The 21,178-nt window shown below is 32.3% G+C and overlaps 2 protein-coding genes across 2 annotated transcripts; both read right to left on the bottom strand.

The window, feature by feature from the left end:
- Positions 1-1,460: 1,460 nt before the first annotated feature.
- Positions 1,461-2,261, bottom strand: LOC124421004 (extracellular matrix protein A-like). The gene has a single exon (XM_046955654.1). It carries the CDS (start codon positions 2,259-2,261, stop codon positions 1,461-1,463), a length of 801 nt encoding a protein of 266 aa, XP_046811610.1.
- A 12,643-nt stretch (positions 2,262-14,904) lies between these two features.
- Positions 14,905-18,563, bottom strand: LOC124421341. Its single transcript, XM_046956365.1, has 2 exons — positions 17,719-18,563; positions 14,905-16,924 (listed from the first exon to the last, which is right to left on the bottom strand). Exons 1-2 carry the CDS (start codon positions 18,225-18,227, stop codon positions 16,714-16,716), a joined length of 720 nt encoding a protein of 239 aa, XP_046812321.1. The 5' UTR covers positions 18,228-18,563; the 3' UTR covers positions 14,905-16,713.
- Positions 18,564-21,178: the final 2,615 nt, after the last annotated feature.

Below are 21,178 nucleotides of genomic sequence, written 5' to 3'. Positions count from 1 at the left end.
TTATACTCATAACTGTTATAAGATATCATATGCTTGATTATATGCGAAATATCTTGTTTTTATTACTTTAAATTTTATAGACAATCAATAACACTTATTTTAAATATTATATAAATGTTCAAACACTATATCACAAAGCCAGTTGTGTGCTAGTGAGAGTTGTGGGTTCAAACATCGCGCTCTAGCAATGTCGCGAGTTTTTACAGAATTCATGATAAGAAATTGCTTTTCATACACACTCATACTTAAGTACGATGGGAGCCGCGCGTTGTTACGCTCATTGTTTTTACTTCATTTCCTTTTGTATTCCTTCCCCCCATCATATATGTTTGAAAATTTTTGTGCAGATAAGCATTCTATATGATTCATATTCTTTTCTAGCATGTACTTTAACATTTAGAATGTGTAGATCGTTTCCTAGGCAATTACTATGATGTTGACCGTTGTGTATAGGTTGTTGTATGTGATGTTGTTGCTGATAGTTGTATTGTAGTTTAGGATGTTGATGTTGTTCTTAACGTTGTTTTGGTTGGTGTTACTGCTGCGGATAGTGTTGATGTTCCTAGTGCTGCTGCTGATGGTGCTGATCTTGTTTATTGTGTTGTTTCGGGTGTTGTCTGTATTGATATTGTATATTGGGCGGGAGGAACATCAACACTATCAGCAGCAATAACACCAAAAAGAACAACGTTAAAAACATCAACAATAAAAACACAATGAAATTCGACATAAATAAGTTTCATGAGTCTAAAGCTTTCTACCAAATTTTATGAATATCCCTCCATAATTGACCATACATCCTCAATTACCATTGGTATACAAAAAGCACTAATGTTGGTACGCTCAGCATCATCATCATTTTCCATACTGTTATTACGATCATCGACAATTTCAATGGCTGTGTTGTGGTGCACTGCTCAAGGTTTCACCCTCAATTTTCATTGGCATACCAAAACATCAAAGTTAGTGCGGTCAGCATCATCATCGTCATGTTGCACATCGGCAATTTCCACTGTTATACTAATACAATGGATGTGCGGTCGTGTACTGCTCAACTTTTCGTCGTCTATGTGTCCACGAAAACGTTGTTGTCATAGTATACGTCGTTGTTGTCAGAGTACACTATACTGTTAGTGTGATCATCGACAATTTCAATGGATGTGCGATCGTGCACTGCTCAACTTTTCGTCGTCTATGTGTCCACGAAAATGTTACAACAATAAATTGCTTAAATATACCAGAACTGAGAGAAAATTTATAGCAAAGCAATTATATACAAAACAAGTCACATTTTATACTCATAACTGTTATAGGATATTATATGCGAAATATCTTGTTTTTATTACTTTAAATTTTATAAACAATCAATAACACTTATTTTAAATATAATTCTTAAAGTATTGTTTAGATATAATTTTAAAATGAAATGCATACTTTTAAGTTGCATACAAAATCTAGATTCATTGGAATTCTGGAAACAGGAACATTATTATGATCATCATACTGTTGGCACGATCAGCGTCCACTGGTATAACAATTACGCTTTCAGTATAACGATTATCAATTTTCATTGTTTTACTAGAAACACTAACGTTATTGCGATCATTATCAGTTTCCACACTGTTAGTGCGATCACGATAATCGTCAATTTCCATTGGTATATTAGAAATACTAACGTTATTTAGATCATCATCCGTTTCCAAACTCTTAGTATTACAATCATCGTCAATTTCCATTGGTATACTAGAAACACTAACGTTATTGCGATCATCATCAGTTTCCATAATGTTAGTACGATCATTATCATCATCAATTTCCATCGGTATACTTGAAATACTAACTTTATTACGATCAGCTTCCATACTATTAGTACGATCACCTTCCATTGGTATAACAAATACGCTTTCGGTATTACAATCATCGTCAATTTCCATTGGTATACAAGAAACACTAACGTTATGACGATTATCATCAGTTTCCAAACTGTTATTACTATCACCGTCCATTGGTATAACAAATACGCTTTCGATATTACGATCATCGTCAATTTCCATTGGTATACGAGAAAAACTAACGTTATTACGATCATCATCAGCTTCCATACAATTAGTACCATCACCATCCATTGGTATAACAAATACGCTTCCGGCATTACAATCATCGTCAATTTCCATTGGTATACAAGAAACGCTAACGTTATTGCGATCATCATCAGTTTCCATACTGTTAGTACGATCACCGTCATGTGTAAGTGTGTACATGTGTCAGTGATATAGTTTAATACAAATTAAATCTTAGGAGTTAACTCCTTGACGGTCACTTAAAACTGAAGAATCTGGACAGATTCACACTTAGTTTTATTAAAAATTAGAGTACATCATTGAAGTTCAAGTGAACTCTTACAATTCTCGACAATGTAATGGTTCTGCTGTGGTGCACTAGTACAGTTCACGATCACCGTCATGTGTAAGTTCACGTGAACTCTTACAATTCTCGACCATTTAATGGTTGTGCTGCGGTGCACTGGTAAAGTACACGATCACCGTCTACGACGTTAATTTTTGGAAGGTCTCTTGGGGATTTATGGACAATATATATGGTAATACTTTTTATTAAATGGCAAAATTTGAGCAAAAACTGAAAAAATCGATTTTTCCCCTTGCAAATGCTCTTAGGAACTTTAGAGCCGTTGCGGCACCTGTTAACGTTATCCCATCAGCCTAAATTTAACATGACATATTTTTACAACCCATAGAATAATTCTATAGGGGGGAAGGGCAAAATTCAATACTTCATTGTTTTGGAGCAATCTAATGTGAAATTGTAGGTAGTGTAGATGGTGAAAGTTGTATTGTTGTTTATGATGTTTCGATGTTTTTAATTTTGTTATTAAAAACAACAAATTTTATATGATACGGCCATTTATTATTACGGCCATCCTTAATAAAAAATTTTCAAATAAATAAAGTAACGTTGCTATGTTTGGTGTTACTACTGATGAAAGTGTTGATGTTCTTAACGTTTGTGTTGTCGAGAGATGTTATACAACTATGACAGCAATAACAGCAGCAAAAACAAACGAAAACATCACAAAAAACAGCATACACAACATATAAACCATCAATGGTCTAAAACAACAACTACGCCTGGAATAAATACAGGCAATATACAATATCAATACATTCAACTCCCGAAACCAAGTAGGTAGGTAGGTTCAATTTACTCATTTTGAGGAGATTTTTTGTCTTGCTCTCATCAGGATCACCCTATAGGATATGGGATTCTCTCACCCATATCTTTAGTTCAGCTTTTGTTGCGTCGACTGGTTCCGCGTTTGTTAGGTTAACTTCCGAAACAACACAATAAAAAAGATCAACACAATAAGGAGCAATAACACCAACCAGAACAATGTTAAGAAAATCAACACCCTAAACTACAATACAACATACACCATCAACAATATCAGCAACGACATCACATTGAATAACGTATACACCAACACAACGGTCAACATTAACAACCGCAGTCATAATAATTGCCTAACAAACGATCTAAACGTATATTCATATGAATATAATACGATAGAATATGAATCATATCTTAACAAAAAAATTGGAATATTTTTTGAAAGCATTTTATGATGAGGGAGGGAAGACAGGAGAAAAACAAGCAAAAGCAATGATCGTAGCATTGTGCGGCTGTCATCGTATATATGTAAGTGTGGGTCCGTATAAAAAGCAATTTCTTATATTTTACTGAGTCATATATATATTATATTAATATATATATATATATATATATATATATTTATATATATATATATATATATATATATATATTATATATATATATTATATATATATATATTATATATATATATATATATATATATATATATATATATATATGTAACTTCTTCCTCATATAAAATTACAACACAACTTTCACCATCTACACTACCTACAATTTCACATTAGATTGCTCTAAAACAATGAAGTATTGAATTTTGCCCTTCCCCCCTATAGAATTATTCTATGGGTTGTAAAAATATGTAAAAATTAGGCTGATGGGATAACGTTAACAGGTGCCGCAACGGCTCTAAAGTTTCTAAGAGCATTTGCAAGGGGAAAAATCGATTTTTTCAGTTTTTGCTCAAATTCTGCCATTTAATAAAAAGTATGTCACTATATATTGTCCATAAATCCCCAAGAGACCTTCCAAAAATTAACGTCGTAGACGGTGATCGTGAACTTTACCAGTGCACCGCAGCACAACCATTAAATGGTCGAGAATTGTAAGAGTTCACGTGAACTTACACATGACGGTGATCCTGAACTGTACCAGTGCACCGCAGCATAACCATTAAATGGTCGAGAATTGTAAGAATTCACGTGAACTTATACATGACGGTGATCGTGAACTGTACTAGTGCACCACAGCAGAACCATTACATTGTCGAGAATTGTAAGAGTTCACTTGAACTTTAATGATGTACTCTAATTTTTAATAAAACTAAGTGTGAATCTGTCCAGATTCTTCAGTTTTAAGTGACCGTCAAGGAGTTAACTCCTAAGATTTAATTTGTATTAAACTATATCACTGACACATGTACACACTTACACATGACGGTGATCGTACTAACAGTATGGAAACTGATGATGATCGCAATAACGTTAGCGTTTCTTGTATACCAATGGAAATTGACGATGATTGTAATGCCGGAAGCGTATTTGTTATACCAATGGATGGTGATGGTACTAATTGTATGGAAGCTGATGATGATCGTAATAACGTTAGTTTTTCTCGTATACCAATGGAAATTGACGATGATCGTAATATCGAAAGCGTATTTGTTATACCAATGGACGGTGATAGTAATAACAGTTTGGAAACTGATGATAATCGTCATAACGTTAGTGTTTCTTGTATACCAATGGAAATTGACGATGATTGTAATACCGAAAGCGTATTTGTTATACCAATGGAAGGTGATCGTACTAATAGTATGGAAGCTGATCGTAATAAAGTTAGTATTTCAAGTATACCGATGGAAATTGATGATGATAATGATCGTACTAACATTATGGAAACTGATGATGATCGCAATAACGTTAGTGTTTCTAGTATAACAATGGAAATTGACGATGATTGTAATACTAAGAGTTTGGAAACGGATGATGATCTAAATAACGTTAGTATTTCTAATATACCAATGGAAATTGACGATTATCGTGATCGCACTAACAGTGTGGAAACTGATAATGATCGCAATAACGTTTAGTGTTTCTAGTAAAACAATGAAAATTGATAATCGTTATACTGAAAGCGTAATTGTTATACCAGTGGACGCTGATCGTGCCAACAGTATGATGATCATAATAATGTTCCTGTTTCCAGAATTCCAATGAATCTAGATTTTGTATGCAACTTAAAAGTATGCATTTCATTTTAAAATTATATCTAAACAATACTTTAAGAATTATATTTAAAATAAGTGTTATTGATTGTTTATAAAATTTAAAGTAATAAAAACAAGATATTTCGCATATAATATCCTATAACAGTTATGAGTATAAAATGTGACTTGTTTTGTATATAATTGCTTTGCTATAAATTTTCTCTCAGTTCTGGTATATTTAAGCAATTTATTGTTGTAACATTTTCGTGGACACATAGACGACGAAAAGTTGAGCAGTGCACGATCGCACATCCATTGAAATTGTCGATGATCACACTAACAGTATAGTGTACTCTGACAACAACGACGTATACTATGACAACAACGTTTTCGTGGACACATAGACGACGAAAAGTTGAGCAGTACACGACCGCACATCCATTGTATTAGTATAACAGTGGAAATTGCCGATGTGCAACATGACGATGATGATGCTGACCGCACTAACTTTGATGTTTTGGTATGCCAATGAAAATTGAGGGTGAAACCTTGAGCAGTGCACCACAACACAGCCATTGAAATTGTCGATGATCGTAATAACAGTATGGAAAATGATGATGATGCTGAGCGTACCAACATTAGTGCTTTTTGTATACCAATGGTAATTGAGGATGTATGGTCAATTATGGAGGGATATTCATAAAATTTGGTAGAAAGCTTTAGACTCATGAAACTTATTTATGTCGAATTTCATTGTGTTTTTATTGTTGATGTTTTTAACGTTGTCTTTTTGGTGTTATTGCTGCTGATAGTGTTGATGTTCCTCCCGCCCAATATACAATATCAATACAGACAACACCCGAAACAACACAATAAACAAGATCAGCACCATCAGCAGCAGCACTAGGAACATCAACACTATCCGCAGCAGTAACACCAACCAAAACAACGTTAAGAACAACATCAACATCCTAAACTACAATACAACTATCAGCAACAACATCACATACAACAACCTATACACAACGGTCAACATCATAGTAATTGCCTAGGAAACGATCTACACATTCTAAATGTTAAAGTACATGCTAGAAAAGAATATGAATCATATAGAATGCTTATCTGCACAAAAATTTTCAAACATATATGATGGGGGGAAGGAATACAAAAGGAAATGAAGTAAAAACAATGAGCGTAACAACGCGCGGCTCCCATCGTACTTAAGTATGAGTGTGTATGAAAAGCAATTTCTTATCATGAATTCTGTAAAAACTCGCGACATTGCTAGAGCGCGATGTTTGAACCCACAACTCTCACTAGCACACAACTGGCTTTGTGATATAGTGTTTGAACATTTATATAATATTTAAAATAAGTGTTATTGATTGTCTATAAAATTTAAAGTAATAAAAACAAGATATTTCGCATATAATCAAGCATATGATATCTTATAACAGTTATGAGTATAAAATGTGATTTGTTTAGCATATAAATGCTTTGCTATAAATTTTCTCTCAGTTCTGGTATATTTAAGCAATTTATTGTTGTAAAGCTAATTTTCTGAAAAAGGCATGTAATGTGAGCTAGACCCGTTTGCTAGCAATATTTGAGCCATAGATAACATTTGTATCATATTTTATTAAATTATTTTAAAAATTGCGACGTGTACTCTGACAACAACGTTTTCGCGGGCACATAGACGACGAAAAGTTGAGCAGTGCACGACCGCACATCCATTGAAATTGTCGATGATCACACTAACAGTATAGTGTACTCTGACAACAACGACGTATATATATATATATATATATTATATATATATATTATATATATATATTATATATATATATATATATATATATATATATTATATATATATACGTTACGTAGAAGTCACGTTGTTATGTTTGGTGTTAGTGAGGGTGATAGTGTTGATGTTTCTAACGTTGCTGTTGTCGAAAGATTTTTCATAACTATGACATCAGCATACACAACAGAAACACCATCAATGATCTATAACATCAACATTAACTACTTCTGAGATACCAACAGTCCAATATACAATATCAATACAGGCAACTTCCAACACAATAAAAAAGATCAACACTATTAGCAGCAGTAACATTAATCAGAACAACGTTAGGAATATGAACATTTACAAAACATTTACAATACAACGTACACCATCAACAATATCAGCAAAAACAACCCAGCATTTCGACGGGACAGTACCGAATTGACTACTTAACCACTTATGGTGGCCCCTAGCCACCTGACCACCCAGGTGACCAACCATTTTAACATGGGCTTGTCCTACGAGGAAGTCAATCGTCACTCTACACCCTACAAAGAGACAGTCAAAAGACGGTCAAAGATTGTCAAAGGATCACATTACTAGCTACAATCATTTCTCCAAAAGATGGGTAAAGTAACTACTTTCGGAAGTTCAATAAAACGAAAGCAACTTTTAAGAGTCTAATCTCTAGATTACTTGCAGAACATACGGATTACATTCATCCAGGTGGTTAATTATTAGTGGAAATTACTGTCTTTTTCACTTAAGTGTCTTCTTTGTAAGAGGGAGCGGAGACAGTCGTCACTTTAGTGTCCTCTTTGTTAGCGGGAGCGGATACAGTCATGTCTTTACTCTCCTCAAGTAACCTAGAGATTATACTCTTAAATAAACTCTTTGTAATCGAGAATGAAGACAGTCGTCTCTTTAGTGTCCCTTTTGTAAGCGAGAGCGGAGTAATCTAGAGATTAGACTCTTAAAAGTTGTTTTCGTTTTATTGAACTTCCGAAAGTAGTTATTTTATCCATCATTTGGAGAAATTATTGTTACTTTCTACTATTATGCTACCATCTGGTTGACTCAAATTTATATCTTTCGGGCCAATCGTCACATGGATGTCCCATAGTATTCTAGATTGTAGACACTTGCAATTTTTAACATTTATTTTCATCAATATCTTACCAACTGTTGGCTCCAATTCCTATGTTTTGGGCCATTCATCAAGAATAAAAGTAAATCGCCACTATCGTAGGACATGTCCATGTCCCAGTTTTATAGAAAGAAAAGTTAAATAGCTAGTAATGTGACTAAATTCCAAGAACCCATTTGGAGATAACCATCCTGTGGTCAGTTCGGGACTGTCCTGTCGAACTGCTGGGTTCTTATTTTTTGCTGAATCATAACTACAATATCTATTATATTATTCTGTCTATAAACATTTCTATAAACCCGCACCAGTATTTCTTCCAACACACCTTGATTTAAGTTATTTCATGTGTAATACAGTGTTTAAGAATTTATGAAAATTTAAAATATGTAAAAACTTGCGAAAAGCTCAAGAGCTCCAGATTTTCAAACACAACTTGTTTTGGTTTATTTTATTTATATAAAATAGTTATTTGGAAAATTTTTAAATTTTCAAAAATCCCCACTATCGACAGTTAAACACAATTTGTATTGAGGTTTTTTCAATTGTAATATAATGTTTGAAAACAGAAACTGTATAATGAAATATTTCTGAGTTACTGCCCAAGTTTTTTTTACATTATTCGAATCCCAATCGAATAATAAGTTTTCAGATCTAACAATATTTTCAGAAAAAATTATAGAAAATGTCGTACAATAGTGTCAACTTACAATTTGTTTCTGGCAATAAAAATCAATTTAAAATTATTTAATAGCAAAATTGTAAAAAATCTGACAATCGTGTAAACACACTTCGTTGCATTTGCCGAAAAATTGTCAGACGTTGTCGAATCATTTTATATTGCCAGATGCACGAGTTTGAAAAAAAAAAACAAAAGCGTAAACAAATTGCTTGAGCGAAAAATAAAATCAAGTTTTCATCGTCAATTTCCATTTCGTTCGGTTTAGCTTATACTTCCAACAGACTGACGGACGGGCATGGCTACATTGTCTTGATGTACTTTTTAAGTTTTTATCGACAATATGCATTGGTAAGTATACTAAAACACTAACTTTAGTCATGATCAATTTCCATACTCTTAGTATGATCATTGTAGCCTCCGGTAAGTTAGTGGTTAGTGTTCTTGTTTGGTAGAACGGAGGTGGTGGGTTCGATTCCCACTAGTGGCACTGGTTAAGGAGCGCACAACAGGCCCGATAGAGGTCTAGGTGTATTTCTTCAGATTTGATGTGTTTACATTCTCCTTTCAAACTAACTAACTAACTAGTATGATCATTGACAGACGTACACTCTTGACTCATACATAAAGCTGTTAGTTCAATCGTCAACAATGTAAATGGTTGTGAGGTGGTGTATCAAGTTTAGTCGTTAATATTGTCATACTAACACATCACCATACTGCTGGATAGATCATCGACAATTTCGGAAAACAACATCAACACTTTTGAGCTGAATACAGAAGCTGTCTATTGTGATGCCACTGAGGTACTGTTCAAGTTTTTTTGACTTTTGTTAGTACGACAACATCGTCAATTTTTACTCGTGTAATAAAAAAAAAAACATTTATTGAATATAGGAACGTTGATGTTACTAATTTATATATTCATTGATTATACTATATTTGTAAAAAATTTAATTTTAAAGTAATCAAATTTAGTCCTTAAAATCTGAAATAGCCCAAAAAAGTGTTTTCAGTGCATAACCATTGAAAAAACACCACTTGTATGTATGTAGTGGTGTTTTAAGATAGAGTAAATTCGGAGTGTCAGTACGATGATAATCATCGTCAAATTCCATACTGTTAGTACGATCATACATTGTTGTACTAAAAACCATACTGCTTGTGAAATCATCGCTAATTTTAATTAATTTTACCTTCCCCGCGTCTTTAAATGCTTTTAAAAACTATAAAATATATCGACAGCAGTAATACCAAAAACAACAACAACGTTGGAATACCAGCAATTTCATCATTTATTTCCATACTGTTAGTATAATCGTCGTCAATTTCAAGGTTGTACAGTGGTATACTGGTCAAGTTTTTATCGTCCTAATCCAACTTTAATAGGAACACCAACAATTTCATCATTTATTTCCGTACTGTTAGTATAATCGTCGACAATTTCAAGGTTGTGCAGTGGTGTACTGGTCAAGTTTTTATCGTCCATTAGTTTACTAAACCACTAGTGTCAGTACGATGATAGTCACCGTCAAATTCCATACTGTTAGTACGATCATCGAAAATTTCAATGGTTGTGCGGTTGTGGTGTACTGCTCAAATTTTCATCTTCAAAACACCATACTACTGGTGAGATCATCGACAATTTTAATGGTTGTGCATTTGAGTATGCATATACATAAACTATAAAGTACGCTGAGAGCATCGCATTGTTACGCTCACTGTTTTTGCTTCTTTTCCTTCTGACTTCTGTTCTTCTCCCGCATGGTGAAATATTTTCAATAAAGATTACAATTAATGTTAATTTAAGTTTTGTATATGATTCATTATATTTGGTAGTGTATATGACATTGTACAATATATGTAACTTAAACATTTAGTACGTTGAGTTCGTTTGCTATTGTAATTGATATTACCCATTGTGCTAGTATACAGGTTGTTGTATGTGATATTGTTGCTTATTTTAAGGGTTTACGTTGTATTTTTCTCCTAGTTGAAAAATTTTAATTGACGATGATTGTATTTTCAACCGCGCGTTGAAATGCTTTAAAAAATATATAGTATATCGACAGGAGTAACACCAACCACAACAACGTTAGGAACATCAACACGATTAGCAACAGTAACACCAATCACAACACAACAACACCATTTTAAGTCGGCGGCGGCGGCTTGTTATAGAAAATATCGGCGGCGGCTAAATTGTCGGCTCAATTTACCGTTTTCTTCAAAAATTGAACTTATAAGCGTTTATTATATTAAAAAATCTCTGTATAATAGTCTGTTATATAGAAACCTGTCTCTACAGAAGTTTTTTCTTCAGAAAATTCACATTTATAGTAGTTTTCACTATTTTAATAGTAGCACAATATTGTGTGGCAACTTTTTGCAATAAGAATTTAAAATAGTGGCAACTCCGTTCAAATTGCTGAAATTATTTTCCGATATACATGTACGATTGCAATCTTTATTAGCGGCTACGTTTAAGCCGGCTTAGCTTTTAAGCCGAAAGAAGTCGGCGGCGTCGCGGCTTGCAAAATATTACCGTCGGCCAGCCGCCGCCGATTTGAGCCGTTTCGGATTGTATCTCTGCTCAGAAGCCCTTTTCGGAAGGTTCTGTAGGTGGAATAATGGACTGAATTCAACCATTTTCAATAGGCTTCGTCCTTGGACCGAAAAAAGTGTGTGTGCTAAATTTCATCCATTTATCTTGAAAATTGCGACCTGTACCTTGCGCACAAGGTTTACATGGACAGCCAGCCAGACAAACGGATGAACAGACGGACATAGCTTAATCCACTAAAGTGGTGAAGGGTATAATTGCGTACCGCATATAAAATTAATTGCAAAAATCCTCACCAGTACAAAACTAGCTTTGAACTATTTCATTTGCTATGTAGTGTTTCAATATTTACAGAATCTCTTGACAGCAGTGACAACAACTACAATAACGTTAGGAACATCAACATTCTAAACAACACAACATCAACACTTGTGAGCTGTATACAGAAGCTGTCTATTATGATGCCGCTGAAGTATTGCTCAATTTTTGTTTTCCGATATTAATAAAGTCCCTATCCAAGGGTATGCTTTCGTTAGTTCGAGCAAAAAGATTTCGTTAGTACTTTCATCGTTAATAAAATTTTTTCAAAACAGAGAAAAATTTTAAATTTTTATTATTATGTATAGGAACGTTGATATTCCTAACGTTGTTGTGGTTGGTGGTTGTAGTTGAGTTGTATCTGAAAGCTGACAACAGAATAAGTGATTCAGAAATACAAATTAGAATGTGGTCAAACAACAAAAACAGCTCATACATAAACGAACATTTATGCGCGCGATGAGAACAACGCATTGTTACGCTCTTTGTTTCGGTATCTTTTCCTTCTGTCTTTACCCTCGCGTCTTAAAATCTATCGACAGTAACACCAACCACAGCAAAGTTAGGAACATCAACACTATCAGCAACAGTAACATGAAGTACAACAACTTTAGGAACATCCTAAGCAACAACATAACGTGTAACATCAACACTTTTGAGCTAAATACCTCATTTTAAATTTTTATTTGTGTAAAAAATGCTCAAAACACTAACATTAGTACAATCACCGTCAATATCATCATCAATTTCCACATTGTTAGTATAATCGTCGGCAGTTTCAATGGTTGTACATGGTGTACAGTGGTTGTGGTTGGTGGTTGTAGTTGAGTTGTAGATGAAAGCTGACAACAGAATAAGTGATTCAGAAATACAAATTAGAATGTGGTCAAACAACAAAAACAGCTCATACATACATAAACGTACATTTATGCGCGCGATGAGAACAACGCAATGTTACGCTCTTTGTTTCGGTATCTTTTCCATCTGTCTTTCCCCTCGCGTCTTAAAATCTATCGACAGTAACACCAACCACAGCAAAGTTAGGAACATCGACACTATCAGCAACAGTAACATGAAGTACAACAACTTTAGGAACATCAACATCCTAAGCAACAACATAACGTGTAACATCAACACTTTTGAGCTAAATACCTCATTTTAAATTTTTATTTGTGTAAAAAATGCTCAAAACACTAACATTAGTACAATCACCGTCAATATCATCATCAATTTCCACATTGTTAGTATAATCGTCGGCAGTTTCAATGGTTGTACATGGTGTACAGGTCATGTTTCATCGTCCACTGGTTAACACTTACGTCTGTTCGATTTAGCTCGGATTATATAGTGCATGGCTAGATCGTTAAAAAAAAAACTTTCGTTTGTATGATCATTATCAATTTACATTCGTATAATAAACATTTATAATTCATTTCATTTTTACTTCCAGAATGATTAGAATGGCATGGATTCCATTTTTAGCCCAATCTCTTCTAGTAGCGCTCATACAAATGAAGTATTTTAGAACAAGCATTGTGTGTAAATATTGCTCTCTATAATGAAATAGTTTAAAGCAAGTTGTGAGCAAGAAACGTTAATGAAACGTCTGTGACGAATCTTATATACAAACCATCAAATCATATTCCATAAATTTCAAGTAAATTCCATCGGAGGAGAATTATGAGCCTCTAAAACTTGTTTATATCATATTTTGCCTCTACATATACTACTATTTTGACGCAAGTTATGAGCGTTATAGACTTTTTCTTAAAAGTCCTTATAAGCAGAATGCGATCAGTAATGGAGCGAGCGATCCTCATAAAATTTCAGATGCTTAAAGATTTTAGTTTCTCTAAAACATTTCTGTGTCGAACTTCGTTAATTTACTATAATTTTGATTTTAAAGTAATTTTCTGAGAGGATCCTTATATGAACAAAATTGTAGAGAGATTTTTTTCATATAAAATTATTAAGGAGCGCACAACAGGCCCACTAAACAACTTGCTTTAAACCATTTTAGTTTGAAGTTTTATATAATCTATCGACTGCAACTTCAACAACGCAAAGAACATCAACACTATCTACAGCAGCAACATCGAGCACAACAGCGGTAGGAACATCAATATCCTAAGCAACAACATAACGTACAACATCGACGCTTTTGAGCTAAATGACGCGATGTACTGCTCAAGTTTTTTCGACATTATTCGAATCCCAATCCATGGAAATGCTTTTGTTAGTACGAGCGTCGTCATCATTTTCAATTGTCATTCGTGTAAAAAATATACTAAAAACACCAACGTTAGTCAACAAACACCATCAACATCATCATCAATTTCCACTTATGTTAGTATGATTCTCGGGAAGGGATCTTGTATGGGAGCAATGACCAATTGTGCACCGATCCGAAAAAATTAAATATCTTTCGATTTGTATGAAATTTGCACAACGGTTCGTACTATTGTATAGCCAAACACAATTTTCAGCTCTATTGGTCAAGAACTGCCACAGTTAGAAGGGATCAATATTAGACATTTTGGTCATACAGGGCTTTTTTAAATTAGTGTAACTCTTCACTTATTGGTCTTAGCAAATATTGTCCAAAGGAGTTTAGAGTTTCTAAAAATACCTGCTTCAATGTCAAAGAAACCGATAACCAAAATTTCATGATTCTAGCTTTAAAGGTATGGGCTGGGCGTGACACATAGCTTTTATAGATAGATAGTTAGAAGATAGACAAATACAACAATTTTTTGTTTTACTTCATATTACATATTTTTATTTATATATATTTTTTTGATATTACATATTAATTACATAATTTACATATCATTCTCAAGAAGAATATCATCATCTTCCTCCACAATATCACTATCATTATCAAGAAGAATATCATCATCTTCCTCCATAACATCACTATTCTTGTTTAAATTTGATGATTTCTTTTCAGAATCTGATGAATTAAGAATATCATCATCTTCCTCCATAATATCACTATTCTCGTTTAAATTTAATGGTTTCATTTCAGAATCTGATGAATTATTTCCATAATGACCCCATGCATATGTATTAATACCATTTTCTCTTATCATCTAAATAACTTAAAGTTAACTTACATATTTGTTGAGTATAGATTTCGTGTAACTTAGATCGAAATATATACATGGAGTCATAATATAGTTTTTTCTCTTGTAAATATTCTCTGAAATTATTAATTGATAGTTTAGCTGTTACATACTGTTTAACACCTTTAATTTTTTTAATTTCTTTTTCAAAGTTATCAATTTTAACTGAATACATTTTTGCTCTTAAACCAATGAATTCCTTAATAACTTTGCCATTGCACTCATCTTTCATCATACCTAATACTTTTTTATTTACAAGCGGTATATTATATATATTATCTTTCGGATATGCAGATGTATCGAAATGTGTCGAAATATCGTTGCGAATATCATTATACAAATCATTTGTTCTGATATCATATATAAATGAAAATGTATCCATGTAATTTAGTTTAATGTTATCAAGATATTTAGGTTTCATGTAATCGTAATGAAAATTATACATTTTCCATTTTGATAACTCTAAAACTGAAAATCCAATATATATCGGTTTATTTTATACGGATTTTGCTCTTCTCATTTCGATTACAACCATATTTTCATTAATTTCAAGCTTACTATGGAAGTTTGGTTTAGCTATAAGAGCTCTAGCCCCTAATCGTTTACCTTTGCTCTTCCATTCACTGACTATTTTTATGTCTTTTCTCTTGTCAACATTTTCCATGGTCTTACCATATACAGCATTATTATTTAGTAGCTTGAAGAAATTTTGTTCAAAGGAATTTTTTGCTAATGTTCTATGCTGATTGTTTAAATCGATGTACTTTTTTAGCCAATCTGATTGATTAAATTTGAGAATTCTATGGATTTTCTTTAAAATTAAACCATTTTCAATACATTGTTGGAGATTTTTGTAGTGAATTACGTAATTTCTTTTATTATTTAAATCTGTGATTAACTTTTTTCTGTTTCATTGTTGCAATTTTTTTAGTCTCTGCACAAAATGGCAAGTCATTATGATAGTCATGTAATGAACTGGGATAGTCTAAATCTACTTCTAATATATAACCTATTGGAGAATCGTCTTTAATGTCATTTAAGTTAAAATTTTCTATGTTTTTAACCCATTTAAAATTTTTACAAGGAAGATATTGAGACATTGCATAAACTTGATGCCATGAAACGAAATGAGTCGAGAAAACGTAATTCAATTGTGTTTTCTTCATTCACGGAAATTCTTTTTGATATTGATATATATAAGTAATTCCTTATTTAAAGGTATAATATTTATATCACCTTTAATAGATGAAAGTTCTGTAATAAACAAATGACAATCATATGCCGAAAGATTGTGGAAAAATATAGGAATGAATTTTTTGTTATTTGATATTCTAAGTTACATTTACTGTGAGCAGGGCCCCGGTATTCACCCGTTAAATGACAATGATCTGCCACTCTATCATCATCTAATAATTCCTCGCAAATATGACATGTTGTATCTTCATATTGTTTCCTTTCTTGAGATGGCGTTAAAGAATTCATTGGTTTCTTTACACTTAAATGATTATTATAAATATCTGTAGTATCAGTTACTAAACTTTTAAGAAAATGTTTTGAACAATCTTCACCACTATATATTCTAAACTTGTCTAGACTAGAGTCAAATGAACACTTAATATAGTAACTATATGCATATGGTATATGCTTTTGTACCGTTTCAACTTTAGTAGAATTCTTGAAATTTGTTGATTCTAAAATGCATTCAAAGTCAGCATAAACGACAAACGGTACATCCAATTTCTGAAATTGAGAATGTTATCACCTGATTTCGGCATTATAGTAACAATTTTGTTGCATTGCCCTTTGTGTTTTTCCAAGGCCGATACATTATGAAAATGGATGAGACATGTATTACATATATGTATTGCACATTTACGTTTTGTTAGCTGACTTCTCAGCAATCTAAAAATATATGAAAAAAAAGTTAGTAATGATCTTTTTAATATGCATATATACGTATGTGTAACTTTTATATTTTTATACCCTTCACCTTCGTGAGAAGGGTATATATAAGTTTGTCATTCCGTTTGTAATTTCTATAATATAATTTTCCTATAAAGTATATATATTCTGGATCCTTATAGATAGCGGAGTCGATTTAGCCATGTCCGTCTGTCTGTCTGTCTGTCTGTGTGTTGAAATCAGGTTTTAGAGGTCCCCAGATATCGGCGAGATCCGAATCTTCAATAATTCAGTTAGACATGCTTTCGAGAAGATCGTTATTTAAAATCAGCAAAATCGGTCTATAAATAACGGAGATATGAGCAAAAATCCGAGACAACCTCTGAAAATTTCATCAAAAAAGCCACATTTTTTTCATGCTTTGTTAAAAAGCAACAACAACACTGTGAATTGGATAAAGATGTTAATGTGCGTGTGGACATGTATTTGGTTTTATTCAGCTATGTATTTTTTTTTTGTATGTTTGGATGATGTTCTGTTAAAAAGAACAAGGAGATAAAGCAGTAATATATTGGTAATACAGCTCATATTTGTTTGAGGGTGGTAATACAGTTTGACGGTGGTATTACAGTACAACGGTTAATATTTCTTTCTGCTACAGTTTATATTTGTTTGTGTGACATATGTGCAGAGATACAAAATAAATAATAACTGTTTTTTAAACCATACTTGGTGAAGGGTTTATAAGAATCGGCACAGCCGAAATATTACTTGTTATAAATACATATGTTTACCTTGATATATTTTTTATCCACACATAATGAATCCGTTCGTCTTCCTCTAATAATAACAAATTAATGTGATTACTCTTTTCCTGCTGCGTGAAGTAGAGCGGACCCACTATACTGTACCCTTCCAAACCGAAAACATTCACTCTGATGTCGGGGTTATTTTTTTCAAATATCTTTATCATATTAACGGCTAAGGGAAATTTTAAACTTTTAAAATTTAAAACTCTTCCGTTTTTAAGCGTTATCATTTCATCTTTAATTCTATCATTAATATCATAAGATTTCCACAAATTAACATGGGTTTTTACTTTAAATAATGCCGATATTATGGCCCATTTGAAGCAGTATTCATCATTATTATTTATATTAATGCAAGCTTTCTTTCGCATTATCCATTCGGGCAATTCAATATAATTTGAACCTTTTAAACATTCGTATTTATTTATATTTATTTTTAAATACGCAATATCCAATAAGGTCCAACCACTGTCTCTCTCCTGAAATTCACTCATTTTCTTTATTATCTTATCGCAATGATTTCAGTAATGTTGTTGTAAATCTTGCCATGTTGTTGTTGAGTCTATTATCTGCATTTTAGTTTGATGCGATATCTCGCCAGTTTCAGATGTTTCATCTTTAATTAACACGTAGTTACAAATTGGTTTGTCTTTAATTGTATTTAAAAATTTTTGCGCAATTATTTTTGATTTATCTTTATTTTCGCATATATATGTAGCTATGAGATTCTTGAAAGATGATCTTATGCATTTTATAGTATTACTAGCATACCCTGGGTGCTTCGCTACCCTAACTATGTTCAATATCGTAAAAATATCAAAAAGTACCATCGGAAAAATGAAAAAGTACAAAGATGTCTCTCAATAAATTCTCATTTAATAAGGACCGTGTGTTCCGGTTAACCATTATAAAAAATCCATTCGAAGAATAGAAAAGTACCAAATAGTTCCTACTTACAGAATAGTATTCAGTCAAGACCATGTATGTTAAAATTAATGTTCCTAGGTTGAATATTTTAGAAAATTAAAAAAGTACAATTTACGAGATAAAAAGTACTAAAAAGTTGTCTCTTAAAGAATCTTTTTCAATGAGGACCGTGTATGTTTAATAATCTTGTGTTTTCAGTTCATATTAAAGAACATACATAGAGTATCATTTGAAGGAAGAAAAAGTACCAAAAGTGGAATAAAGTTAACCTAAGTGGAAAGTACTAATAAAAAGAGTAAAATTTTTCCCCTTTTCGCTTAGAAGTGTACTTTTTCGAGAATTAAGTTTACAAAATGTTCCGTATTTAAATCTACATATATATCACAGATAAAACTCAAACGATTCAAATCTGCATTAATTTATTCCAGAAAAATTGTGCTTTAAAAAAGGTACCAAACAATTTACTCGAATTTGGTCCTTTATAGGCCTTAGTACACGATTTTCAAAATAATATACCAAAAGCTTTTTTTGTGTGAGTAAATAAACTACTTTTTGAAATTTTATAAAAGTTGCAATGAGTTTGAATAAAATTAAATTTCCATTTTTTTTTCTTTTTTGGTACTTTTTTACCCAGTGAAATAGCAAAATTTTTATTACAATAAATATTACAGAGTTAGTCTGTAATTTAATATGAATAATTCAATAAACCGAAAAAGTTTTCTTAATGTGCTAACAAAAGTACCATAAATACAGTTTTCTCCCTTTTACACCCAATAAGGACTGAATTTTAAAAAAGTACGAAACAGGTGTCTCATAATTTTGAGAGATGCATCCAAAATATTTAGAAAAATTAAGAAATCTGTTTTACCCGTTTCCCCCCTTTTTACCCGTAAATGTGAAAATTTCCAAAAATCCCTCCTTAGTGGATCTACATAACCAAAAACACATCTACTGTCAAAATTTCATGATTCTAGGTTCAGCCGTTTGGGCTGTGCGATGATGAATCAGTCAGTCAGTAACGCTACTCTTTTATATATATATATAGATATATAGATTATCAATTTATTGAACACAATTTTCTTTATGATTTTTTGTACGTAAATGTAGTGACCAATTTTGTTGCCATATATTTGATTTACACTCCGGACAATAAACAGTGTTTCCTTTATTTTCACTATGTTCAATTCTATGTTCTAGTCTACGACTTAACAATTCACGTCGAGAGCGAAAAATTAAGTTGCATGGTGTACACTTCAACGATGATGATGGACCATCGTGATATAATCTCGTATGCCTTTTTAGTGACGATCTCTTATTGAAAACTTTTTCACAAATTTTACAAATGAAGTTAGCCATTTTTTTGCTATTATTTTTTGACCTCTTCCGTTAAATATCCAAACAGGACTGATTATATTTTCTAACATGTGGAAAGAGTAGGGAAAAAAGTAAAGCAAACGAGTGAAGAATATTCTTCAAAAACATTGATTATTACTGAACTTCCTTTTTTTAACAATTAGAGAAACGATCTATTTAATAATCAGATAGACCAAGTGCACAAAAAATAAAAAAAGCTCTTAAACCACCTTGCTCTCTTTCAATCAATGTTGACGCATACTCAGAGCTATAAACAAAAAATAAAAAAATAATTAATATATACAAATAAAAAAAAAACAATTATAACAAGTGAGAATGTTTAGCTGGTCATGGTCGTGATCGACCTATTGATACCCTACACCAGAGTGTATGTTTTTATTATTAGGATTATTTTTAATAATAAAATAATTAAGTAGTTTTCTATTAATTCCGAAATATTTTAACAATTTGTTAGCAAAAAAAAAGTTATTTTATATGGGGGAAGGGGAAATATGAGCTATCCATATAAATGTTCATGGTGGAATTTACATTAATATATTATAGTTAATTATGCAGAATTTCATCGTAATACTAAGTAGTGTTTATAAGTGACTTATTGATGTTTAAGTCATTTTCTGAAGGGATCTTTGTATGAGGGCTAAAAGGGTCTTCACTTTAGTGTCTCTTTTGCAAGCAAGAGCGAAGCCAATCGTGTCTTTACTGTCTCCAAGTAATCTAGAGATTAGATTCTTAAAATTTGTTTTCGTTTTAATGAACCTCCGAAAGTAGTTACTTCCTACTAATATGCCACCATCTGCTCTGACAAAGTATATATATTCTGGATCCTTATCAAATTCTGAGTCGGTTTAGCTGTGTCCGTCTGTCTGTCCGTCGGTCTGCCTAAAACACGCTTACGTTAAAACTAAGCAAAGAAAGTAAACCAAATTCACCAAAAATTTTCACAGTTGTCCTAAGCAGTTTGGTATGGAAAATGAGCAAAAGCGGTTCACAGAATAAACTAAAAACAAGTAAGAGTTCTATACTCGGATGTGACGGATCTTATATATCCTTCATCATGATGTGTTAAAAAACAGTCAGTACAAATTTTATTACAAAAAATCAAAAAATACAAATTGTACTTCATACTTAATTACATGTTTCTAAG

This window comes from Lucilia cuprina, chromosome 2 (genome assembly GCF_022045245.1).
Source record: "Lucilia cuprina isolate Lc7/37 chromosome 2, ASM2204524v1, whole genome shotgun sequence".
Lineage (NCBI taxonomy): Eukaryota > Metazoa > Arthropoda > Insecta > Diptera > Calliphoridae > Lucilia > Lucilia cuprina.
The sequence above is the reverse complement of the archived record's forward strand: the minus strand, read 5'-3'. Positions and strand labels throughout refer to the sequence as shown.

What these genes read in the sequence shown, in the direction of transcription:
- LOC124421004 (XM_046955654.1), bottom strand. Translation starts at nt 2,261, where the DNA reads ATGTACACACTTACACATGACGGTGATCGTACTAACAGTATGGAAACT.
- LOC124421341 (XM_046956365.1), bottom strand. Translation starts at nt 18,227, where the DNA reads ATGAGTGAATTTCAGGAGAGAGACAGTGGTTGGACCTTATTGGATATT. An exon ending in TGGATAAAAAATATATCAAG is followed by an intron (nt 16,925 to 17,718) that starts GTAAACATATGT and finishes ATATATTTTTAG; the next exon opens with ATTGCTGAGAAGTCAGCTAA.